The sequence below is a fragment of the Hydra viridissima genome, unplaced genomic scaffold (assembly GCF_058129835.1).
Source record: "Hydra viridissima isolate aposymbiotic clone 2 unplaced genomic scaffold, HvirCarnegie_v1 scaffold_1, whole genome shotgun sequence".
In the NCBI taxonomy this organism is placed as follows: domain Eukaryota; kingdom Metazoa; phylum Cnidaria; class Hydrozoa; order Anthoathecata; family Hydridae; genus Hydra; species Hydra viridissima.
Window position 1 is genome coordinate 725,076 of NW_028324300.1, and position 25,585 is coordinate 750,660.

The 25,585-nt window shown below is 27.5% G+C and overlaps 4 protein-coding genes across 4 annotated transcripts; 3 read left to right on the forward strand and 1 right to left on the reverse strand.

Moving 5' to 3' along the window:
* Positions 1 to 700: 700 nt before the first annotated feature.
* LOC149892787 (uncharacterized) lies at positions 701 to 21,318 on the reverse strand. Its single transcript, XM_090070925.1, has 13 exons — positions 21,183 to 21,318; positions 8,849 to 8,969; positions 8,500 to 8,694; positions 8,203 to 8,402; positions 5,987 to 6,288; positions 5,632 to 5,864; positions 5,397 to 5,438; positions 5,190 to 5,323; positions 2,085 to 2,148; positions 1,657 to 1,824; positions 1,464 to 1,547; positions 1,170 to 1,336; positions 701 to 1,076 (listed from the first exon to the last, which is right to left on the reverse strand). The coding sequence occupies exons 1-13, from the start codon at positions 21,288 to 21,290 to the stop codon at positions 771 to 773; spliced, it is 2,124 nt and encodes a 707-aa protein (XP_089927051.1). The 5' UTR covers positions 21,291 to 21,318; the 3' UTR covers positions 701 to 770.
* LOC145196488 (uncharacterized) lies at positions 10,652 to 13,663 on the forward strand. Its single transcript, XM_090091399.1, has 2 exons — positions 10,652 to 11,027; positions 11,160 to 13,663. Exons 1-2 carry the CDS (start codon positions 10,939 to 10,941, stop codon positions 11,632 to 11,634), a joined length of 564 nt encoding a protein of 187 aa, XP_089947525.1. The 5' UTR covers positions 10,652 to 10,938; the 3' UTR covers positions 11,635 to 13,663.
* On the forward strand, positions 17,685 to 20,186 carry LOC145193283 (uncharacterized). Its single transcript, XM_080070732.2, has 2 exons — positions 17,685 to 18,272; positions 18,360 to 20,186. Exons 1-2 carry the CDS (start codon positions 18,133 to 18,135, stop codon positions 19,324 to 19,326), a joined length of 1,107 nt encoding a protein of 368 aa, XP_079926858.2. The 5' UTR covers positions 17,685 to 18,132; the 3' UTR covers positions 19,327 to 20,186.
* On the forward strand, positions 19,441 to 20,440 carry LOC149892788 (uncharacterized). The gene has a single exon (XM_090073706.1). It carries the CDS (start codon positions 19,441 to 19,443, stop codon positions 20,245 to 20,247), a length of 807 nt encoding a protein of 268 aa, XP_089929832.1. The 3' UTR covers positions 20,248 to 20,440.
* Positions 21,319 to 25,585: the final 4,267 nt, after the last annotated feature.

A 25,585-nucleotide genomic window follows, 5' to 3' on the forward strand; every position in this document is an offset into this window, starting at 1 on the left:
TCGTTATAAAAATTTGTGAGAATCGCTTTACACTCTTCGGATTTAAGTCGAATTGACACACCAGACTTTAGTCAAGCTATATTTAGTTCAGCTTCCTAATATAGTGTGGAAAGCTTTTAATATTGATCGAGCCATTATTTAAGATTTGTTCAGCTTTGGTGTCATTAATCCAACAATCACTTTTTGCAAAAGTTGTTATCACAATTACATTTATTCCCATTCCCTTTGAATAGAAACTTGTCGGTTTAAAACTTTTTGAAGATACATCAATGAAATCGGATGCTTCTCAAACATTATTCAGATTAAATAATCGCAGAGCATTTCTTTAATATTTCCAAGCTTCTCTCTTATGACTGAATCACGCCCTCATAACTTTTTGGATTTTTATGTTTCCTTTACTTTTTCAAATTATTGTTCCAGTTTGAAAATCTATGATGAAAATGTCTTCTTTTTTCGAGGCTGTTTGGTTGTGAATCTTCTATTTAGAAATGCAGACTGTATTTAACATAATTAAAGTTAGCGAGGCAGTATTTTTTTTATTAAAACATAATCATGGAAACGACTAATTCTTTAAACACTATGTGTTAAAACGGTAAAAGATTAAACGTTGTAGCAGATAAACTGCTTGAGAAGTTGTAATACACCGACTGCTCTTTTACGTCAAACGATCAAAGGGGATAAATAAAAAAAACAATCAAACTAATTACTCAAACTCACACTTCGATCGATGAAAAACTATTAAAATAAAAGATAACAAAAATATTTTTTCTTTATTCGTCACTTTCATCTTCTTCAGTGTTTTCTTCTGCGATCTTTCTTTTGATTGAACTTACACCTACAGGATTGTACCGAACAATCTTAAAGGATTTAATTTGAGATTTATTGTTTTCTTCTGATGGCTCACCACCATCTACGACTGGAACAGAAACAGGGCCTATGTAAGGTCCTAAAGGTGTCCCCTGAAAGTTTTCACGAGTCCACATATATACAGCAAGACCACCAGGAACACGCATACTTTTAATTTTTGTTTCTTCATTGTGCCAATAACATCCATGGATGATCAATTTTCCGTAAACCTAAAAACAATGATTTATCAATACATTCCACATCCGGACAACGTAAAAAAAACGAATATTAGTTGTTTAGGGAACGAAGAAAAAACTTCTCACCCCAACGTCAACAAAATCGCACATCTGGGAGAAAGATGCTCCACGACAGATCTTTACCATCTCAGAAGATTTCTTGTTACTTTTGCTAATTTTCATGGATTTCGTCGTAGCTCCTGGACAAACTTTATCAATGGTGTTTGAGCCGTAAAATGGACCGTAGGCAGTGCCTGAAAACAAAAATTTAATGACATAAAAGTGCAACACTATGAAGATATAATGGCTTATATATTGGCGAGTATTTTGAAAAATACAGTCGATGTGAATAAAATTAGATAATTTATAAATGGAACAAACCTTTGTAGTCTTCTTCTGTGTAAAGATAAACTTGAATATTTTCGGGAATGGATATAGATAAAATTTTTTCTGACCATGTTTGTGCTGGGTATAAAAAAAATGTTTTGGTTTGATAAAACTGAACATTAATTTATTTTTATCTTATTATTAACTAAAAAAAATTTTTTTTAATAAAATTCCGTAGATAACTTACGAAAATCGCATGTACCAAATTCGCCTTTTTGATATTGATTATTCTCACCCACAGATGTTGCACACCAATAGTCATCATGTTCGACCTTCGTGCATTTATTGTAAACTTTCTCTTTGTAAACAAAAGGGAAATGGCATTTGATTCCATCTGTTGTCAATATGTCTCCCTCTAAAAAAAATGTTTACAAAACAGTGTACTAAATGAACCCTCTTAATATATTAAGGTCAACTTAAAGCAGAATTATATTTTAAGATGTTAAAAAAAAAGAAAAAAAAAGAAAAAATTTTCAAAACAAAAGCACAATCAGTAATACTTCAACAAAAAATCAAAAATCAAACAAAACCGATGAGTTGAAGCAAACACAGTTATACAAACTAAAGCTGCAAAATATTGTTGTAAAAGTAGAAACATTAAAAAAAAAATCTGACCTTGGCCACTGACCATTTTAAGATCAGGGTAGGCTTCTATTTCAAGCTCATCGCATCTTCCATCCTTTGTAAGATAAAAATTATGTTTAGCATAAATTATTGTCTATATGTTTAAACATGGAATATTTCTTGATCTATTACTCTGCATCAGGGTTGTCTACAAAGCCATACTAAAAAGTTTAAGCTTGTAGATTGATTGCTCTACACGCCTTGTTTTTGTTAATTAGGTATAGGTATTTACCCTGCAAAATTTCAGGGTGATTAAGCAACATTTACAGGTCCACCCATTATCAACCTTACTTGTCTTGGGTCAATGCTTGCAATATCTGTCTATTTTTGACACATTATAGACTACTTTTTTTTACTTCTTGTATACTGAATTCAAAGAATCTTGTGGTTTTATTTATTTCAATGATATTACTGAACTAATATTGAATTAACATTGAATTGACATTGAACTGAAATTGAACTGTTGAGCTCTTTAAGTAATAAACTCTAAACAAAACTATAAAATGGCTTTAAGCATTTTGAAACCTGCTCCAGAGCACTGGCCAACTTTCAGTTATCTACAGCAAGATTACCTTGTATATTTGTTTAGTTCAACTGCTCCAGCTTCATCATTTAATTGAAAAAATTGAAAAAAACCTGGAAAGTCTTGTGATCTCGCTGTTTGTATTTTGATGCAAGACAGGATAACACTGCAGCAGGTTGACTCATGTTTCAGAAAACTGTTAACACTGCATCAGATTTACCTGGCTCTGAAGGAACACAGAACATGACAACAACAGACAGGATGAAAAGGTGACCATCAAGAATTGTTTGATATTCCAACAAAAGAGGTCATGACAGAAATACAGAACAAAGAAGATTGGGAATTTCTTTGAATGTAAAGAGAGGATGTTTTTTCCTGCAGCATGAGAGGAGTAGATGTAAATACAGCAGTAAAAAAAGCAAAAAGAGGCAACAACAGAAAAATGGGAGAAAGATGGAAATAAGATATGAAGAACACACAAAAAAAGACAGTAAATAAACAGAAGGAGAACTTTCTTCATTGACATCTAGTTCAGAATCAGAAGGAGATGAGAAGTATCAGAAAACTCAAACTCAGCCAACTACAACAACTACATTGTTAACATCAACATCAACAAATTCAACAGCTTGTACTTCATCATCAAAAAAAAAAAAGGAAAAAATCTTCCATTCCCCTGAAGTTCTAGATGTTTTGGATCATATTTACCTCTTAAACTTTGAGCTATGTTTGTTGATGTTGAGAGTAGTTGGGAGTAGTAAGTAAAAACTGTTGGCTATTAGGTGATCTTAAAAATAAATTTTCTTCAAAAAATGTCCTCTAATCATAAAACATTAGGTTATATTTAACACTAAACTTTTTAATGGTGTTGCTGGAGATAAATGTATCCTTTTTAGTTTTGATGATGATCCAAAAAGGGATAGAGAATAAAGAGAGGCTCAAGCAATTGCCTGAATTGAAGTAACTGAGAAATGGAATCTGCATTCATAGATCAAATTCTTTGTGTTGCCCCTTTCAATGCATTGAATTTTTCTCAAATCTGAAGACCAATCCGAACATGAATGTTGCCAGCAAGGCACATCTATCTATCTCTTTCTAACTCAGTTCACACTAACTGCTCATGAATCCGGGAATATCACAGATTTGGCTCTATCAGTCTTGTTTATGTCAAACAGTAGAATGAAGCATCACTTGGAATCCAAGCCCCTCTCAATTTATTGAATTTTCATCAAATCTGAAGACCAATCAAAACAAGAACCTTGCCAGTAAAGCACAAGAGGCATTTTTAAAGTTTCCTTATGAACATCTGGTTAGCATAGACCTTTTAGATGATAGAATATCATTTTGGTCATTATTATAACTAACGAACGCATTAGAGTAATGGAAGCAAAGTATATTTTTGGTTTATACAAAACTAATTCTTAATTAATTCCATGTGACATAAAAACTGCACAATTACCAATTTCTTCCAACTCTTTTTATTGCATTTGCACAATCAGATGTTAAAGTGCCAACACAATTGTTATTCAAAGCCAAAAACTAAAGCTCATTTAAATCAGCTTTTTAGCTTAAACTCATTTAAATCAGCTTTTTAGCTTAAACTCATTTAAATCAGCTTTTTAGCTTAAACTCATTTAAATCAGCTTTTTAGTATAAACTCATTTAAATCAGCTTTAGGGTAACTTAACATTAGCTTTAGGGCAATTTAAAAAAGTTATCTATTTCAATGAGTTTTTGATTTTATGAAAAAACAGTTCATCAATCTTCTATTGGTTTCATTATTTTTAGAATCATATTCCAAAAAATATTTTTCTAGTTTATGTATTGAAATAAAAACCTGTGTAACACAGTAAGATTTTGTTTTATTCTTTCTCAAGACAAAATTCACATCTGACATTAAATATATCTTGCAATCAGATGCATTTTGCTGACATTTTTATTGAAAAAAATTTCAGATGATAAATAAGAAAGATTGTTCAAACTTTGTATGAATTGTGAGAAATAAATGGTACTGTTTGGCTATTGGCTTTTAATGAAAAATAATAAGTATGCATGTAAATTTCATATAGAAGTGTGTACTTTATTTGTTAGTATTTATCAAAAAACTGAAAAACCAAACATCAACATTTATCCAGAAGAATGTTCTCTAGTTTAATTAAGTCTAGTAGGTTATTGATATTTTGCAAGTAAATGTTGTTTAATTGCAACTGAATCACGTTTGAACAAAAAATCATTCATTTATACACTGTTTTGAAAACTTTCACTTACTTTCAAATATTACAGATAAATACAAGATAAATGTTTAACAAGCATGAGATTATTGATATATGATAATTGATTTAAAATGGGCGATTATTCGTAAATATATATATATATATATACACACATACACAAATGCAAAAGCTCAGTAAAAAGAAATGAACAAACTCGTATTGCTGACTTTGGACATAATATTTTATTAAACCAAGCTTATTGTCTGGCAGATACTTACTTTATTTTCATTTGAAAAAAAGCGAGAGGTTTTTATAATATGCAAGGCAAAACTGGTTAAATAGCAAGCTACTGTTTATTATTACCTGACTTAGTTTTTCTTTTTCACAAACTCGAACATGTTCTCTTTTTTCTGTAAGTTGTGAGATACTGATAGAGCTCCATGCACCTGGTGTAAGTCCAATCACAGTTGCTCCAGGAAACGGCCCATAAGAAGCACCTTTATAATGATAGCAATAGCAATAACAAACTGTCAATACCAAATTACTTTTAAAAGACTGAAAAAAACATACCTTTGTAATTGTCATCACTAAATCCAGTAACTACCAATCCCTCTAAAATAATTATACCATAAAATTATTATATCATAATTTGTCTTATCTCTTTAAATAAGAACAAAAGTATGATAAAAGAAAGTTTCTGAAATTTTTCTTTAATCTGTTCTAAAAATTTAAACTTCTTACACTGTAACAAATATGGAAAAAAATGCTTAAATACTGAATAAATGCCTCATCAAACATCACTTACCTGAAACATAAAGTGATTTGATGGCACGATTCCATTCAAGAAGGTCATTCTTGTTATGCTTTTTTGGCTCAAGTTTGTAACAAAGTCCAAGTAGTTCTTTTTGAGAACATATAACAACTTGTTTGGTAGCAACTTCACCCGTTGATGATAGAGTTAAGCTAGCAAGATAGGCTTGAAGGATTGGGTACTTACCAGGTGCTCCAAAATATTGAGCGATGCAAAATCTTTGCTGTCTATAACAAAAAATAACTTTTTTAAAAGATTTAAGACAATGATTGCAAACTTTTACAAAATATTTAATGTAAAAAAGCTCAAGTTTAAATATCATCAGTGAATACAAAACATCTCCACCTACTTATTGTTAATTGGATCCAACAAAAATAGAAGAATATCTTTGTCTGAAATTTTTTCTTTTTCTGTTAATGACAATAGATTAGTTGCAGTGCCACTTAGACCAACTGAACCAACAAGACTTGCCATATCAGCAATCAGTAGTTGTCGAAGAATGGAGAGATCAGAATAGAGGTTGAGGAACTCCAAGCACCTGTCCGAATTCTCTCTTGCAGTGGATACTTTTTTCTCATCAGTTGGATTTTCCACTGAACAATCACAGTATTTATCAATGGAAAATTTCAGCTGCCCAAAGAAGTTCAGACCCTAAGAAATATCATTTGTACATTTTCATTTATTAATATACTATTAAAATTCATAGAGTTAAAGTAGAAAAAAATATAAAAATGATAACATCATTTGAAATCAAAAAAATATTTTTAAATTTTCACTTGAAACCAAATCAAAAAAATATGATTCCCTCAATTGGACTTTGAATTGTCTATCCATACACTATGGTTTATTTTATAGTCTTATTTTTAAATTACTGCGGCTTAATTAACCCTATGCACAACAATTGTAACAATGAATGTTAACATACAGTCGCCTCGGGAGGCGACTGTATGTTAACATTGAAAAAATGATTAAGGAATATTGAATATTAAAGAATATTGAAAATTATTTGATAAAAACATACATTAAGTCTCAAAGAAAAGGTTAAAAACTTTGAAACTTTGTGAAGATTTTGTGAATAACAGTATGCTTTTGTTTGATAAAATTGTAAAGTATGTTTCGATGGATGGATTTTTGAGATTTGCAGATATATTTCATGACGTGATAAACATGCCAGTGTCATATATCAGTTCACAGAACTAATTGGAACTGCTCAAGAAGTTTATTTCATAAAAGGAAGCAAACAAAATGCACAAAAGGGCCTTTCAAGACAGCAATGGCATGAATAAAATGCTGGTTTGCCTCCAATATAGTTTGCTAGTCAAAGATAGTGAAGTGCAAATGAATTAGTAAGCTCTTTTTTGTCTTCTACTTCAGCTCTGTATGTTTTTTCCGACAGGAATTACCATGTTGACATATTGTCGCCAATCAAGTAATAACAGTTTTTTTTATATACTAATACTTAAGTTATTTAAGAGGAAAAAAGAGTTTGAAAATGGTGTAAGCAAGTGACAGAAAAACGGTACTAACCCCCTTACAACTTTTTTCCCTTATGAAACTATATATAATATTTCAAAATATAGCAAATATTCTCATCAGGGAAAAAAACTAACTTCTTATAATTTTAACAAAGAAATTATTCTCTTTGGTTTTATGAAACATTTAGTTTTGTTCATAAAAGTCAAAAAAGAAGGGAGTTTCTCTATTAAAGTTCAAAAACAGGATTGTCAGCAGATCTAGATGCAGACCCATCAGATATGAAACGGCTTAAAAAACCTGCAAGTTCTTGCAGAGTTAAAAAAATTGCAACTGAAAATAAAATCACTGCAGAATTTGAACAAAAATTGAACTAAAAGATCAAGCAACTAAAGAATAGCACTTCCTAAAAAACACAAGAAAATCAAAGTAAAATTTAGCCAATTGGATTGGTCGAGTGAATATTCTTACTCAACCATTAATTGCTTTAATTAATGGTTGAGTAAGAATATTCACTCAACCAATCCAAATGGCTAAATTAAGCTTTATATGCTTTGCATGGATTTTCAAACAATACACAAATGCAGGAAACTAGATAGGTTCATTTTATAAAACTTCTTTTATTTGTAATTCTTTAAAGTTTGTAAAAACATAAAAAAAAGGATCCAGGAAAACATTGCTTTAACAAGCTTCAAAAAAAAAAAAAAAAAAAAGGGAAACTAATGATGCTGAAAAACTAATCAACTAAAATGGCTACTAAAGAGCAACAACGATTTAATTGTAAAATATAAATCTACAGAACTTTTTCATGGGGTAATTAGCATAAAATTCCCAAACACCTCTCTACATAGAGCAACTATGCATTGAGTATTTTCAATTGTTGCTTAATATAACAGAAGTGAGCAAAAAAGAACTACAAATTTTCTAACTATAACTTTATTTTCTATCAGAGATTACTGAGTAACAACATTCAATCTTAATTTTCTTAAGCATATATAGGTAGTCTTAAGCATATATAGTAGTTCAATTAAATTATTTCTCTAAATTTCTATACCAAAATAAAAAAAAAATGCGGCTAGAATAGAAACATACCCGAAAAGCCTGGTTATAAAGCTCAGCTGCTTGGTTTTCTGTTATAGAGTTTTCTTCTCGAAACTGATTGATTGAATTTCGAATTGAGCTGACAGCTTTCTTCAGTCCCTCTGCTTCAGCTCTCAGTTCATCTGCACGAGCTCGAGTTAGTGCTTCATCAATAACTCGCTTTAACATTCCTTCCTGACTCTCTTCCGCCGCTTATGTTAAAAACAAGTTAAAAGAACAGCTCTTATATAAAATATTAACTTTAGTTGGTAATTTATATCCTATAGACTATTAAAACAATTTTCATACCCTGTGACCCACCAAACAGACCAAATACCATTGAAACAAGACTTAATACAGTTGAAAGTGCAGCACCAATTGGACCTGCCAAACTTGCCAGTGTTCCAACAATACTCAGACCACCAAGAAGCATATCTTGCCAACTCCCACTGCTGATGCCACTGACAAGCTGAGTTAAACCTTCTCCAACACCATTTACTGCACCTGTAAAAGTGTTTCAGAACTATTGCTTTAGATAACACTATTTGTTTACATTACATATAAATACATATATGTATAATTATTTGTTGCATACATATAAATAAATACATATAAATATATGCAACAAAGAGAATAATAAAATAAGTAGGATTTTTACCAGCAATATCCTCATCACCAAGTTTTTTGAAAGTTTCTTTGGCTTTTTTAGCACTTTCTTTAAACTTTTCTTTCTTTTTCTCATACTTTGAGCCTCCATTAGGATTTAGTTGATTGGACTTCTACATTAAAAAAAGTGGAATTTTTGAAAAATAACACTATTGATCAATATTGTATTAAAATTAAAATTTTTAAAGGTAACAACAATAAATACAGTAGCATTAACAGTCATAAGAATAGCAATAAAGATAATTAATGATAATAATAATAATAATAATAATAATAATAATAATAATAATAATAATAATAATAATAATAATAATAATAATAATAATAATAATAATAATATAATAATAATAATAATAATAATAATAATATTAATACAAATAATATTAATAATAATAAAAATAATAATAATAATAATAATAATAAAAATAATAACAGTAATAATAATAATAATAAAAATAATAACAATAACAATAATAATAATAATAATAATAATAATAATAATAATAACAATAATAATAATAAAAATAATAACAATAATAATAATAGTAATAAAAATAATAATAATAATAATAACAATAATAATAATAAAAATAATAACAATAATAATAATAGTAATAAAAATAATAATAATAATAATAATAATAATAATAATAATAATAACACTAATAATAATAATAATAATAATAACATTAATAATAATAATAATAATAATAATAATAATAATAATAATAATAATAATAATAATAATAATAATAATAATATTAATAATACAAATAATAATAATAATAATAATAATAATAATAATAATAATAATAATAATAATATTAATAATACAAATAATAATAATAATAATAATAATAATAATAATAATAATAATAATAATAATAATAATAATAATACAAATAACAATAATAATAATAATACAAATAATAATAATAATAATAATAATAATAATACAAATAATAATAATAATAATAATAATAAAAATGATAATAATAATAATAATAATCTGTAATATTATTCCTTCAGAAACGTTTAACGTTTAACCTTTAACGTCGTTTCGTTATTTGTTACTTTGCTTTGTAAGAGCGCGTTTTTTAAATGCACGCGGCCATCAGAGAAAGATCTCTTAAGCGAGTTGAAACTTTTTTCCTTTTGGAATTTAATTTTTAGTTTAGATATATTACATAAAGAATCATATTAAGATAAATAATCATCGTTAAGATCATTTTATAATTGAAGTAAGTATATAAAATAGTTATATATACATTTTTATTAGATAAAGTAGAAAGGATTTAAATTTTTATTAGATAAAGTAGAAAGGATTTAAAGTAGAAAGGATTTAAATTTTTTAAATAGTTTATAATTTGTTTGTTTTAGTTTTTCTTTTTGCAGTTTTATTTTTATTATCTTGTTTTTTAGAAGGAAAATAGGGGTATGGATGTTATTTAAAGTTATACTAATGCTATTTCCATAAAATAGTTATTACTACTTTGAAATTTCTGTGATACTGTTAACAATTTTTGTTCTTTTTTAGAAAATTTAGAAAAATAACTTAAAATTTTGTGCCAACACTGACATGGCATGCCACATGTTATTGTATGAAAAGGTTAAATTTTGTTATGAGGATTACAGTTCTTATGAGGAAAAAAAGAAGGTAAAGAGTATTGTTTGTAAATATATATTTTGTATCTTTTAAAATTTTCTCACATCATTTTTAAAACTTTTGTTTGCGCATGTTTATTGTTTGTATGTATGCTTTTTTGATATGTATGTGTATGTGGTAATAAGTGCTTTATAGTTGTTTTATCTATTTGTTTTTATAATAATGTAAAGTGTTTTTTTATTGTTTGTGTATGTGTTAGTACATGCTATATAATTGTTTTAAAAATGTGTTTAAATATGTATGCAAGGTATTTGTTTAAGTATATATTTATACTTATACATATTTAAACACATTTATTGTGCTTATAGTTGGTACATATGTTTATATTATGTTGTTTCCGTGTTTTCAAAGTGCTGTGACTTGTTAAACATCTACCTGACAATCAATTAGTGTATTTTAGAGAAGGAGCAGAGCAAATGGCTTTAGATTGTGCAGCTCAGCGTGATACGCACCTAACGGCATGGTTTAAGTTAAATACTGAAAATGAAAGAGCACACTGCTATTCGTATGTAGACATTCCTTATCACTTTATATTTGATGTTAAACATTGTAAATGGAAGGTTAGACAAAGGGGTGGTAATAACGTGATAGTAAGAATGTATAACGTTAATCCAACTGGAGAATTGTTTTTTCTTAGACTGTTAATTTTGCAAGCAAAAGGAGCAACATCTTGGGAGGATGTGCGTACTGTTGGTATTGTCCTTGAAACATTTCATGAAGCATGTGTTTTGAAAGGTCTGTTGCAAGATGACACTGAATGGCAGAATACTCTTTCTGAGGCGGTTTTAACACGTATGCCAAAGCAAATTAGACAGTTGTTTTCAATTATTTTGACCTTTTGTGAATCTGACAATCCTTTACATCTCTGGAATACATATAAATTTTTTATGATGGAAGATTTCATTCACCGCTCAGTCCCACTTCTAATAGCTGAACAAGCTAATCTTCATCAATTTGAAAAGATTATTAATCAAAGTGGTAAAATGCTGGCTGGTTACAAACTGCCTGTTATTGATGAGTTTATAGGCTTAAATCTAGAAAATTTTGATGAAAATGTTCAACAATCTATTGACAAAACCAATCGAATGAGACTGTTGCTTAATATCAATTAATTAAATGTATGTAATGCTATCCTTGCTGCTCTGAATGAGCAACCAAGTGTAGAAAATCAACATTCTAGATTGTTTTTCATGGATGGAACAGCTGGTAGTGGACTTTACTTATAATTATTTGATTGCTGAAACCATAAGTAGGGGCTTTAAATCTGCTACAGCTGCATGAAGTGGCATAGCAGCAACTCTTCTTACAAATGGATCAACATTGCATGGCTTATTCAAACTTCCTGTTCCAATATTCATGGAATGTAACTCCTAACTCATTTAGTGGGCATTTTTTAAGATAAGTTTGTTTGTTTTTTTGCTTGATGAAACATCCATAATACCTAAACATGCCTTAAATGCTATTGATAGGTTGTTAAAAGATATTTGCAACAACAACTTTCTGTTCAGAGGAAGAATTATTCTTTTTGGTGGTGACTTTAGGAAATTCTGCCTTTTGTGAAAAGAGGACAACTAGCTGAAATAGTAGAATAATAGTGCTTGAATGTCTGCCGGGTGAGGTCAAAATTTGTTTAAGTGCTGATCAAATTGATACTGATGACCTTAATGAAAGAAATAACTTTCCTGTTGAGTTTTTGAACAGCTCAACTCTTTCAGGTATGCCACCTTATTGTTTAAAATTGAAAATTGGTTGTGTAATTATGCTACTTAGAAATTTAGATCTCAAAGCTGGGTTATGCAATTGTACTCGAATGAAAATTTGTGCTCTTCAAAATAATTATATTGATGCAGAGGTTTTGACAGGTGTTTCTGGTTGTAAACGGGCTTTTGTTCCTCGAATTCTGTTGGATCCTTCAGATTCTAATTTACCTTTTGTTCTTAAATGTCTTCAGTTTCCTGTCAGATTGGCTTATTCAATGAAAATTAACAAAAGTCAAGGTCAAACATTTGATAGAGTTGGGGTTTATCTCAAAAAACCGTGTTTCTCTCATGGTCAACTATATGTTGCATGTTCAAGAACTAGAGCATTTAGTAGTTTGTTTTTCAAAATTGATAAACATCTCATTCAAGGTGTGGTAGGTTAAATGTGTTACACAAATAATTTTTATATTTTCTAATGTTCTTAATTTATAGTCTTAAGATTTTCATTTCGAAAATTTACTGTTTGTAGGTTTTGAGTACATTTTGTATGTATAACTTTATTTGTTATTTTAATTTTTTTTTTCATACTTTTTGATAAATATATCTGTCATTTATTATTATTATAAAATGTGTGTATATGTGTTATATAAAACCATATTTGTTTATAGTTGTATATATGTTTAAATTATGTTGTTTCCATGTTTTCAAAGTGGTGTGAGTTGGCATTATGTTGAGCAAGATTGATAACCTTGCCAGCCAAGTGATGTACTTATAGCAGAGGTGTGACTTGGCAGCATTTAGTGCCAGGCTGAGTTACTGCTTTAGAGCTAGGTTGTGTTGTCTAGCCTTTTTTAATTTTTTCTGGAAACACAATAATGTTGTTAATGTTTAGCGTAATGTGTGTGGGAGAGTATGCAACCTTGATCTTTAAATCTAGGGTGCTTTAATGTCCTAAATTTGAAGTAATTAAATAACTAATATTGAACATAAAAACAAATATACTTTTATTTAGTTATATGTTTAGTAAAAAGATAAATATATAGTTAACTTTAAATTGGTTTTCTAATTTTGCCTTTCATATTTTAATTTGGTTTGTTATTTTCGCTGGATTTTAGGATCAAGGATGTAAATATTCTATTGTTGTGTGTTATTGTTGTGATGTTTTGTGTTGATATTCAGTTTTAACAATAGACATCTTCACGTTGGTGACTATTGTTAAAAATGAATAATAGGTAGTTTCATTATTGGAACTTACTGCTTTTTTTTTATTCACTAGAAGTCAAGACAACATGCTGAAAATGCAATTTATATCTTAATTTGATTTTTTTTTTAATATATAGTATTGTTAATCCTTTTGTACTTCCAAGTAGATTTTATAGTTACATTTTCGATGAATATTTATATTAACTGCCATGTCAAAATAGGTTACTATAAATAAGTATATCGATTTTCAGTTTTTATGTGGTGTTTTTTTTGTTGTTGTTGTAATTATTGTATCATAATTCTTTTTTTTTTTTTTTCTTTAGGATTTACGATTGACACATTTATACAATTTATAAAAAGAAACCTGATTACCTTTTATTGTAAATTTTGGTCAGTTAAAATTATATAAATATATGCAATTAGTTCAATTTTTAAAAATATTCTCTTTTTTTTGCCTCATAATTTGTTGTACGTAACTTAGGGAAACTTTTTTAACGGGGGGATGATGATTTTAGGTTAGCGCATCTGTCAAATATGGAGTTACTTAAATTTTATGAGGTGTTTAACTGATTAATTAGCTAAGTTTACATTTGCAACACTTTTGAGGAAAGAAGAAATTATTATATATGTTAAATTCTTATATTAAAAAGAGAAAATTATTATACATGTAAATCATCGTTTGACATTTTATTATTCTGGTAAAAGGTCTTCATCAAAAACTTGATTACTCCTAATAAAAATAGCTCTATTCTCCTGACCACCATTAAGGCAATAACGGGGAAGGGAGGTCCTTTATTTGTGTCAAAATATTTAAGAGAATTAAAATTCGAGTAACAAAAGCAATTTTTAGTAAATGGTAGCAAATTACCGTTTACTAAAAACTATTGAAACAAAGAGGCCATTTATAAGAAATGGTCAGATTAGTACCATATATAGTAATGATCAAATGGTCAGTTATTCTTAATAAGATTATTTAGTTGTGTGCATTTAACGTTTTAAAGACAATTTCCTTTTTTAAAGAAACATGTATCAAGGGGATACCAAGAAATTAATAACTCATGTATAATTCACCTTCACTATATGTTAATCTTATTAGTTAAAGTTCATGTTATAAAAAATATAACAAGAATTTAGCTTTACTTTTTCGTCAATTTAAAGCATGATGATGTGTTATTATTTTGTGTTAGTAACTAAAAGCGTATTGTTTTGAACTTAGTCGAGGAAAATGGTTCTGCCATACATTGATATGACCTATGTCAGTTGTAAATTACTCAAATAATATTAAATAATTGGTAAATTGTTTTACCTCCGCATCCTTTTTATTTTAATTTTACGGATGGTTTAAGTTTTTCAATTTGAAGGCGTTTTTCTAAAAGGGTATAGTTCAGGTTTCGCAACTTTTAAATTGTAGAAAACAGCCCCTATAAATTAAGTAACAGACCGACCATAACCGGTATTACGGGTTGCTTTTTGCTAGTAATCTTAACAAGAATAATAATAATGATAATAATAATAAAAATAATATCAATAATGATAATAATAATGATAATAATAATAATAATAATAATAATAATAATAATGATAATGATAATAGTAGTAATAATAATAATGATAATAATAATAATAATAACAATAATAATAATAATAATAATAATAATAATAATAATAATAATAATAATGATAATAGTAGTAATAATAATAATGATAATAATATTAATAATAATAATAATAAATAATATAAATAATAATAATAATAATAATAATAATAAAAATAATAGTAATAACAACAATAATAATAAAAATGATAATTATAACAGCAAGAAAAATAAATTTTTAGTCTCATTTTGGTCAATACGTTGAGAGTACACCTGTCCAGAAATACATATTTCAGAAGAGCCCTTTTTATTTATTAATTGCCTTTCTTGGTAGAGACTGCAGCAGTCATTGTTTTCTAGCTCAATAAACACTGTTAAAAGGACAGTAAAGGTAAATAAATATAAACTATTTATCATATTTTTTACTCTAATATTGTTTTGTTGATAAGTTATGATTTTGAATAATATTCAAAATATTATACATTTGCATCATCGTCAAACAAGTCAAAATCACCATTGGAAAATTTTCTAAACCAACGTTGGCACTTATTGACCTTCAACACGTCTCCGTGATGATGACTTTTATAGAGAGTTCTAATTTCTGTTATTCCACACCTTTCTGATTGGCTGATTCTGATCACGTGGTTGTTCTTCTTATAGACATGACTTTATTCCCTTGTTGTTCAGCTGTGCAAGCACAGCTTCACAACTGCGGTAATGACGGTAATCACATCACAAACTTTTTTGTTGCGACTGTTGCACTAAAACCTGATCGAAAACAAAACAGCATTCTTCAGTTGGTTGATCGTCCGTTATTTTACACCAGAGTAATAAAAATCGTTTAAAATCTCTTCAGTCACTAAATTCAATGTCACAGATATTATATTGCGCAATAAAACACGTCAATATGTGTTCACGTTCTGAGCCTGAAATAAATATTCCAAACTAAAAATAATTACTTATGGGAACCCTTCACAGAACAACTAATTTCCGCTCTAAAAAACTGACTGATATAAATAAATTGATAGCTATGTCAATCTTTTCAGCCCGAAAAAAGCGATTAGTAAACATACAAAGCCATGAAGAAATGAAGGTGGAGTTGACTAAACGAATGGATAAAATTATTCAAATTAAGGCGGACAAAGAAAGAAGAAAAGTGGAAAAAGTATTAATGAGTTTCATGCCTTAGCAGATAAAGCAACTGTTTCATGATCTTGAAAGTACTGCGGTTGGAGATATTGAAGACATTCTCAACGGTGCTGCTGTTGGAAGAAATATGTCATGTGGAATGATGCTGACGCTAACAACCTAGATATGTTCTAAGGCAGACTTCTTGGATTGAAAAAAAGAACAGTACCATAAACATTGTTTCTTTTTGGAAATCAAACGAGAATGAGAATGGTGATGGTGTTGAGCACAATATGACCAAATATCAAATGCATATATCATATGCGGTGATATGGTGATATCATAAGCAAGTTTGTGAGGGAATTGGTAAGGTATATGTATATGTAAGGTATATGTATGTTATTGTAAATAAAAGATGGTTAATATACTTGTATTAACAGATATTATAACAGATAAAAGTTTATTTAAATTGTTAGAAATATTTTTGCAATTGTAATTATATATATATAAAATATATATATATATAAAGCTCAAATATATATATAAAGCTCCCCACAGATTTTTTCAAGTTTTTTGTAAAGTTATGAAATGATTTATATTTCTCACACTCATTATTTGTATATATCAGATCTTATTTCAGGTAGTGGGGTGGTTATTGAAATTCATATACAACATGGATGCATGGATTCCGATGCATTAACTAGACGAAATATTAGTGTTTAGCAATTTTAATAAATCAGTATAACATGAGCACTTGGCACCTGCCATCCCCTAATGTCTAGTTTATGAACAGATCAATACTTTTTCATTATCATAAACAGATCTATGCTTTTTCATTATTGATGTTTAAATGGTAAAATGGGTTACGCATCAGGAGTTATTTTAATTTATTTTTACCCTTAGGCATACCAGATACATTTTATTTTGTTTATTGCTGCAAAGTTTTATCAGAGCATATTGAAAGTTAGACTGTAGCTTCTGTGGATATTGATGCCGTAATAAGAGAAGATTAAACTTGTTTGAAGAATCTACATTTTCTATCTATGGATGTCAATGCTGTATGGTAAATAGAAAAAATGCTAATGGGGGAAAAAAAAGTCTTTAGTTTAAAGTTTTATATTTTTAGTTTTTTGTGTTTTTTTAACTATTTACATTTATTGAAGTGTTCAATTTCTTGGGTTGAGGGGGGGGGGGGGAGTTGTAATCAATTTATTTTGATTCCCACTCTCACTCCAATAAATTTTAATCAATTTTTTAAAGGGAAAGCTTTTTTCAAAAATCTATGCAAAAACAGCATCGTTAAAATTAGGTAAAGTTTAAAAAACTGTGAATCTCTTTAAGTGCGTTTTTGACTTTCTAGAAAGCCAGGTTTATAACACACACACACACTATACACAGTATAAAATATTATAAAGTAATGGAAAGCGCCTTTTATTATATACGTGGTATTCATTATATATTGATATATTACATATTATAAGCGTTATAAGCACGGCTATCTAAAACACAGGCCTATTAATCGTGCAAACCGTAAAAATAACTGGAGGCCGATTAACTCACAAATATTTGCCGAAGGTTAAATATAGTTGCTTAAAATTGGAAGAAGAAAAAATATTTATTGAGACTTATTATGCCTTTATAGTGTTGTGTTGCGAATTGCTCTACTAATTATTTAACAGATAAAAAAAAGTGTGCTGTTTACAGATTTCCAAAAGATCCAGAAGATCGTAGAAAGTGGCTATCTGCTATTCCAAGAAGCAACATTCCTGATAGCAAATACACTGTTGCATGTTCTGATCATTGGCCTATAAATTTCAAAAAAATAAATGTTTATGATAAAGAAAGACCCTCTTCTCCACCTTCTATTTTTAATTGTGTTAAGTCCAACCTTGTACCAACTGCACCTCCAAAGTCAAGAATTACAACTTCATCTACTTCTGGTGCAAGAAGTGTACAAGCTGATCAACTTGAAACTTTTAAAGCGATGGACTCTTTGAATTTCAATGATGCGATTATTCATTACCAAAAAAAAATCCCAAAAGATTTATTAAAGTGTATAGTTGTCTACAAATGTGATGAAAAAATTTGTTTTCAATCAACTGAATTTTACTGTGGTTTACCAAAGTAAGATAAGCTTTCTTTAAATTATTATAAATTTATAAAAAAAAATTTAATCAATTGTTACTGATTTTCTTATTTGATTTTTTATAGGTTCATACTAAATCTTTCTTCTAAATTAAAATATGAGACGTATCATTGTGGATGCTTATGCTATGTAACAAGTTTGTCAAAAAATCATGTAACTATTTTAGACAAATGGTCGAATTTGGCTGAAGCTATAAGATATTTGACTAATATTGAGTTATTGATAAAAAAACAAGTTATTGCAGAAAGTTTATCTTCTATGAAAGTCTTAAGTATTGGAGATACACTGTATTCTTCAAACACTATTGTTCGAGCTTTTGAATATTTTTCTGTTTCAAGAGCACTTTATAAGCGAATTCGAAATGATTATCAGCTTCCCAGTGTTTCTACTCTACAAAAATTGACATCAAAAGCTTCAAAATTAAACAATGATGAATTTATTTTGCATGTTTTTTGCAAACTTACTAACCGACAACGACAGTGCATTTTAATATTTGATGAAGTATATGTTAAAGCTTCATTAACTTATCACGGTGGAGAACTTTTTGGGAAATCTGTTAATCAACCAGACAAATTAGCAAAAACAATATTAGCTGTTATGATTAAATGTCTTTTTGGTGGACCCACTTTTATAGTATGCATGGTTCCAGTATGTTGTCTTGATTCGGATTTTCAGTATGAAGTAGTTGATTCTATACTTGGATCAATTTCAAATGCAAATGGAAGTTGTGTTGCGATTATATGTGACATTAATAAAGTCAATGTAAAGTTTTTCTCTCTCTTTGAAACTTTAGAAGAGAAACCATGGCTGACTAAAAATAACATTTTTTTACTTTACGATTATGTTCATATATGGAAAAACATAAGAAATAATTGGATTACTGAAAAAACACAAGAAATTCAATTTAAGGATGATGATGATAATTTAATTGAAAGGTGGAGTGATCTTAAGAACCTCTACAACTTAGAAAGTAAGACACTTGTGACTCTTTCACGTTTAAATACAGCTTCTATCTTTCCAAAACCTGTTTAGCGACAAAATGTTTCTTTGTGTTTGAGAGTTTTTTGTGATGAAACTCTTTCTGCCTTATCAACACATCCTAAAATAGACCAAACCAATGTTAAAGGAACTGTTGTATTTCTAAAAATGTTTATAGACACATGGAAAATTATTAATGTTCACAAACTGGGTGATGATAAAAGGTTAAGAGACCCATTGCGCTCTGTCATAAATTTGACTGATGATCTTCGTCTGCAACAGATACTTTCATTATCACAAATCTGTGAAGATATGGATTGCCATAATGGAAAAAATAGAATTAAAACATTGACTGTTGAAACATCTAAAGTGATAGTCCATACCTTAAAAGGACTAGTTGAGTTAGCAAAATATTTGTTAAGTACATCACACAAATTTGTAAAACTTGGTGACTTTACATCTGACCCTATTGAAAAGGCATTTAGTAAGTTACGTCAAGGTGCTGGTGGTGCTTATTTTATTTCAGTTCAACAAGTTTTAGAAAAAACTAAAATTGAGCACTCAAAACTACTTTTACAATATGATTCAGACTTTCGTGAGCTTCATGTTGGTCATAATTGCATGAACTGTCAGAGGCAACTAACACAAAAGGAAAGTGAAATATTTGATTCTTTGAAAATATTAGAGTCTAGTTTAACTGACTCTGAAATGGCTTTAGTATACATTGCTGGTTACCTTCAATTTAAGATTGGTTATGAAGATCTTGACACTGATACATATTCATATTGTAATGAGTATGGTGCTTATCTCTTAGACTTAGATAGAGGTGGTTTAACAAAGCCAACTGACATTTTAAGTCAATTTACTTTCTTTTGTTATATACTTTTTATTGCACTGCATATGACTTTGCCAGTTTGTTTGCATTCCTTATCATACTACTTTCAATCAATCAACAATTTTTTTTGGTTATTTTAAGAATAATAAGTGTATGAAAAGTTGTGAAATTTTGTCAAATATTTTTAAAAATAATTATTCAAAGCTAAACACTCCACGCTCTTACAAGGAACCAGCTCAAAAAATTTTAAAACTGAGTGATTAAGTTAAAACTTGTGTTGTTTTTGTTGTTTGACTTATATAAAACTCTTTTGAATAAATTATGTTTCATTGAAATTTGGTAATATTTTTTCTTCAATAAATATAAAATAAGTTTGCCTTTAGTTGACAAATTAGATAACAATTGTAGTTTGTTAAAATAATTTTATAAATCAAAATAAAGCCTAAATTAAATTTTTACTAATCGGCCTCCAGTTATTTTTACGGTTTGCACGATTAATAGGCCTGTGTTTTAGATAGCCGTGGTTATAAGGTATAAAATTATAATTACGTAGAGACTAATTTTATAATTACATGGAGATAAATATTATAATGACACAGAGATTATTATTACGCTTGTATACGCGATATTTATCAAATAAATTTATAAAACTTAATTATTCTTTATAAATTCATTATTAAAAATATTTTATATTTTTAATCAATGTGATAATAATTAAAACGCTAATATTTTTTAAATCATTTTTTATTAAAGCGTTATGTTGAATAAAAATTTAAACAACAGCAAAATATTGCGCATAAAAACTAAGTTCCATTACAAAACTACCGTTAGCCGAACATGAAATTTTAATATTAATCACAGTTTTCTTAAGAAATTCTTTAAATGAAATTTTGTTACTTAAATGGGCATAACCTTTTGCAGAATCATTCATTTTATATGAAATTTTCACCATTTTAATACTAATTTAAAGCTTTTTCCAATGACTTATGCTAATCAAATCAAATATGCAAATAATTTAAAAGTTTTATGCACTTACTTACAGAATGCATTATTATAAATGTAAGAAAAAACGAACCTCAAGAATCTGCTCTTCAAAACCCGGCGAATCAAGGCCGGTTTTTTCTTTGCCATATGTCGTCGCTACACAAACTGCAGCGAAAAGCAGCAATCCAACCCTGAACATTCTTGTTTGATTGAAAAGTAAGAAATATTTTAAAACATATCTTAGAAAAGCAAAACTAATAAATATATTCTCCAACGCATATTGTATATATATATATATATATATATATATATATATATATATATATATATATATATATATATATATATATATATATATATATATATATATATATATATATATATATATATCGCGCTTCATTTCGATATAAAGAAGGTCACCTCCCTTAATGGAGGGAACAGGTACCACTATTAAAGATTTGTAAACTTTAAGGGGAAAAACGGCGGTCACTTTTATGGTTTCAAATTAATTTTTTGTTATGCTACGCTTACTTCCTTCAAATGTTTGCCATTGAAGTAGACCATTTTTTTCACATTATAAAACCTAATTCAACCTTGGTCATCCTTAAAAGCTGATTCAAAACATACTTTTTTGATTATCTTGTTAATGGAGGGATAAATTGAAAATTTTGAAAGATTTTTTCCCCTGTAGTCTTCATGTTTACCTTTTAAATAAAAAATGAGCTTTAAATTCGACACGCGAATTTTAGAACCGATACAATCACTTCGAAGCGATTGTTTGCAAATTTTACTTGAAGAAGCGAAATAATGGCTTGTGTACCATAAACAACTTTTTTCAGCTCAACGCTGTATGCATTTAAAAAATCTTCCTAACTTTATGGGTTTTTTTAAATTTATTTTACTTTTTTAAAATACTTAAAGTATATTGAATTCATTTAACAATTTCCTTCCAAAAATTGAGTAAATATTAGTAAATCCGTGCATGAAGTATCCGTTCATCCGAACAATTCCATCAATATTATTAATAAACTGTTTCTCTAAATTAAAATCCAATCTGTCGTTAAAACTACTGAACATTAATAAAATGCTAACACAAGTGATCCAACGAAAGCAAAAAAACTAAATCTGACAAGAATTACACACTAAGTGTTAGGTAATGGATTTGGTAGAGCTACCCATGCTCAGAATGGTCACTGAGTATGGCCAGCGACTTAATGGCTTTATTTATTAGTTGTTTTAGCCGAATCTATCAACCGATGATAACTGCGGCACAAAACGGTCAGTTTCGAAATCCACCTGTAAATTTATCCACAAAAAACGCACGCGCATCATCGCGAACTAAGATGAGCTCAAGAAAAACTTATCAGAAAACAACATTTTTAGATTAATAACTTATCCTCAACTCGTAATTTAACCGTTCTCTTTATATGTTTAAAAAATATTTTTTTAAGAGAGCTGTCGAAAACGAAACAACAAAAATATTTCAACTTTACATTACTAAAATTGAAATAACTATCATTTTGCAAAAGTCTTAAAAGATCTAGAGTTTGTCTATGAAAATATTCTGCATTAAAAGAATTCATGAAAGTTTTTTAAATGAGTATCACTCCTTAAAAAAAAAAAAAAGGTTTCGCAAATAATAACACTTAGATAAACGCTTACGTATTGTTAAAGATTAATCATAGACCTTTTAGAAAAATATTTTCGTGTTTCTTCAGCTAGTTTAAACAATTCGACACAAATTTAAACAAAAAGCAGTTTTAAGGAGTTAGACCATTTTAAATTTAATCGTTTGGTTTTCATGGTTGTAAATCACGAATCTATGATTGGCTGACATAAAAATCACTTTGGCAAATTATTATCATCAAAAAAACTACTCTAAAATTTATTATTTATTATAATTACTTATTCCCTGTTTCTTTTTCAATTCAATTACTCTTTTTCAGCTGTAACACTGTTTAAGAACTATTGCTTTAGATAACACTATTTGTTTACATTACATATAAATACATATATGTATAATTATTTGTTGCGTACATATAAATAAATACATATAAATATATGCAACAAAGTGAATAATAAAATAAGTAGGATTTTTACCAACAAGGTCCTCATCACCAAGTTTTTTGAAAGTTTCTTTGGGTTTTTTAGCACTTTCTTTAAACTTTTCTTTCTTTTTCTCATACTTTGAGCCTCCATTAGGATTTAGTTGATTGGGCTTCCGCACTAAAAAAAGTGGGTTTTTTAAAAAGAACACTGATGATCAATATAGTATTAAAATTAAAAATTTTAAAGGTAACAACAATAAATACGGTAGCATTAATAGTAAAAACAAAAGTAGTTTACGAGAGAGTTTTTTATGAGAAAAGAAGTTTAAGAGATTTTAAAGAGAATTTTATGAGAAAGAGTTTTGAAGATTTAAAGAGAAATTTATGAAAGGAATTTATGGAAGTTTTAGAGAGAACCTTATGAAAAAAGTTGGTAAGAAAAGATATTTGAGTTACTTTAAATATGTGTTATTATCTGTATGAATTTATTATTATTTGTATGAGTTATTATTAAGAGAATATATATTGATGAGAAACAATTGGGAATATTTATTAAGGAAAATAAGTAAGAGAAGAAAAACCAGCAGTAAGTATTTTTTATTATATTAATTAAAGTAATAAGTAAGCAATAAAGATAACTGATAATAATAATAATAATAATAATAATAATAATAATAATAATAATAATAATAATAATAATAATAATAATAATAATAATAATAATAATAATAATAATAATAATAATAATAATAATAATAATAATAATAATAATAATAATAATAATAATAATAATAATAATAATAATAATAATAATAATAATAATAATAATAATAATAATAATAATAATAATAATAATAATAATAATAATAATAATAATAATAATAATAATAATAATAATAATAATAATAATAATAATAATAATAATAATAATAATAATAATAATAATAATAATAATAATAATAATAATAATAATAATAATAAAAATAATAATAATAATAATAATAATAATAATAATAATAATAATAATAATAATAATAATAATAATAATAATAATAATAATAATAATAAAAATAATAATAATAATAATAATAATAATAATAATAAAAATAATAATAATAATAATAATAATAATAATAATAATAATAATAATAATAATAATAATAATAATAATAAGTAAATAATAATAATAATAATAATAATAAGAAGAAGAAGAAGAAGAAGAAAAAGCGCAATATAAAGGAAGTTTTCGAAAAAGTGCGCTCCATCGGAAAAGTGACGTAGTCAAGGATTGGCATGAATAGGCAGCAACCCACCATGTTTATTAAACTTACCCCCAATTTAAAAAACCCCTCCACAAAAACGGTCCGCATACATGCAGAATAATTCCTAACATTATAACCCAGAAGTACCCAGAAGCAGGCAATTCTCCTTAATGCGCTGTTTTTCTTACCAATCAGTATGTTAAAACAACATAAAATGACTTTGTTACTTGATAAAAGTAAATAAAATAACTTTTTATTTACTGACTAAGTAAAGTATAGTATTTCAATGATAAAAATTTACATTTACTTGTAATGGTAACTAGTTTTTTTTTTCAAATAGTTTTTGTGTAAGTTGCCTATATTAATTTTTGTTACTTTTACGCATAAAAGTAATTTCATATTACGATGCTGTATTCTATTACTTTTTAAAGTAAATATGACTTTTTTAAAATCTTATATTTACGTAAGATCACTTTCAAAAATAATTTAATTTTAGAAGTAAAAAGTAAATTACATTTCGATACAAACTATTTGTATAAGTATAAATCTAAATTACTTTTTAAAGTAAATTACTTTCACACGGCTTACTTTTAAAAGTAATTTACAAAAAGTAACTCTTATGTAAACTACTTTTATTTGTAATAAAAAAATAACGTATTTTTAATAAGTTTTTAATAAGTTAGGCATTTTTAAAATTAACTTTATGTAAGTCATTTTACACGTAATATAATGTTGTTTTTTAAAAAATGAATTACTTTAAAATGTAAATATATTTCATAATTTAATTTATGTAAAGTAATTTTTTTTTTAAAGTAATTTTTTTTTTACATCAAAATAAGTAAAAGTGACATCCCTACAGATCAGTTAAATCTAACCATGATAGGTATTTACAAAAGGTCACTGAGTGTGGCCAGTGACTTTATTAATATATTCGCTGTTTTAAAGCAAATCTATAAACTGATTATAACTGCGGTACAATACAATCAGTTTGCTGTTCCAACTTTAAATTTAACCCCTAAAAATGTATGCGCATTATTGCAAAATTTGTCATGCTCAAGGGAACTGAAAGAAAATAATGCAATACTTTTAAGAGCTTTCTAAAAATGCGTTCCAAATAAGCTGATCAATTTAGGTAAGCTGACAAAAACTACATTCTTAAGAAAGAAGTAAAATAAAAATTGCTG

What these genes read in the sequence shown, in the direction of transcription:
- LOC145193283 (XM_080070732.2), top strand. Translation starts at nt 18,133, where the DNA reads ATGGACTCTTTGAATTTCAATGATGCGATTATTCATTACCAAAAAAAA. An exon ending in TTTTACTGTGGTTTACCAAA is followed by an intron (nt 18,273 to 18,359) that starts GTAAGATAAGCT and finishes GATTTTTTATAG; the next exon opens with GTTCATACTAAATCTTTCTT.
- LOC149892787 (XM_090070925.1), bottom strand. Translation starts at nt 21,290, where the DNA reads ATGTTCAGGGTTGGATTGCTGCTTTTCGCTGCAGTTTGTGTAGCGACG. An exon ending in ATTTGGTACATGCGATTTTC is followed by an intron (nt 1,548 to 1,656) that starts GTAAGTTATCTA and finishes TTTTATACCCAG; the next exon opens with CACAAACATGGTCAGAAAAA. An exon ending in CACAGAAGAAGACTACAAAG is followed by an intron (nt 1,337 to 1,463) that starts GTTTGTTCCATT and finishes TTTTGTTTTCAG; the next exon opens with GCACTGCCTACGGTCCATTT.
- LOC149892788 (XM_090073706.1), top strand. Translation starts at nt 19,441, where the DNA reads ATGTTTATAGACACATGGAAAATTATTAATGTTCACAAACTGGGTGAT.
- LOC145196488 (XM_090091399.1), top strand. Translation starts at nt 10,939, where the DNA reads ATGGCTTTAGATTGTGCAGCTCAGCGTGATACGCACCTAACGGCATGG. An exon ending in GAAAGAGCACACTGCTATTC is followed by an intron (nt 11,028 to 11,159) that starts GTATGTAGACAT and finishes GTTTTTTCTTAG; the next exon opens with ACTGTTAATTTTGCAAGCAA.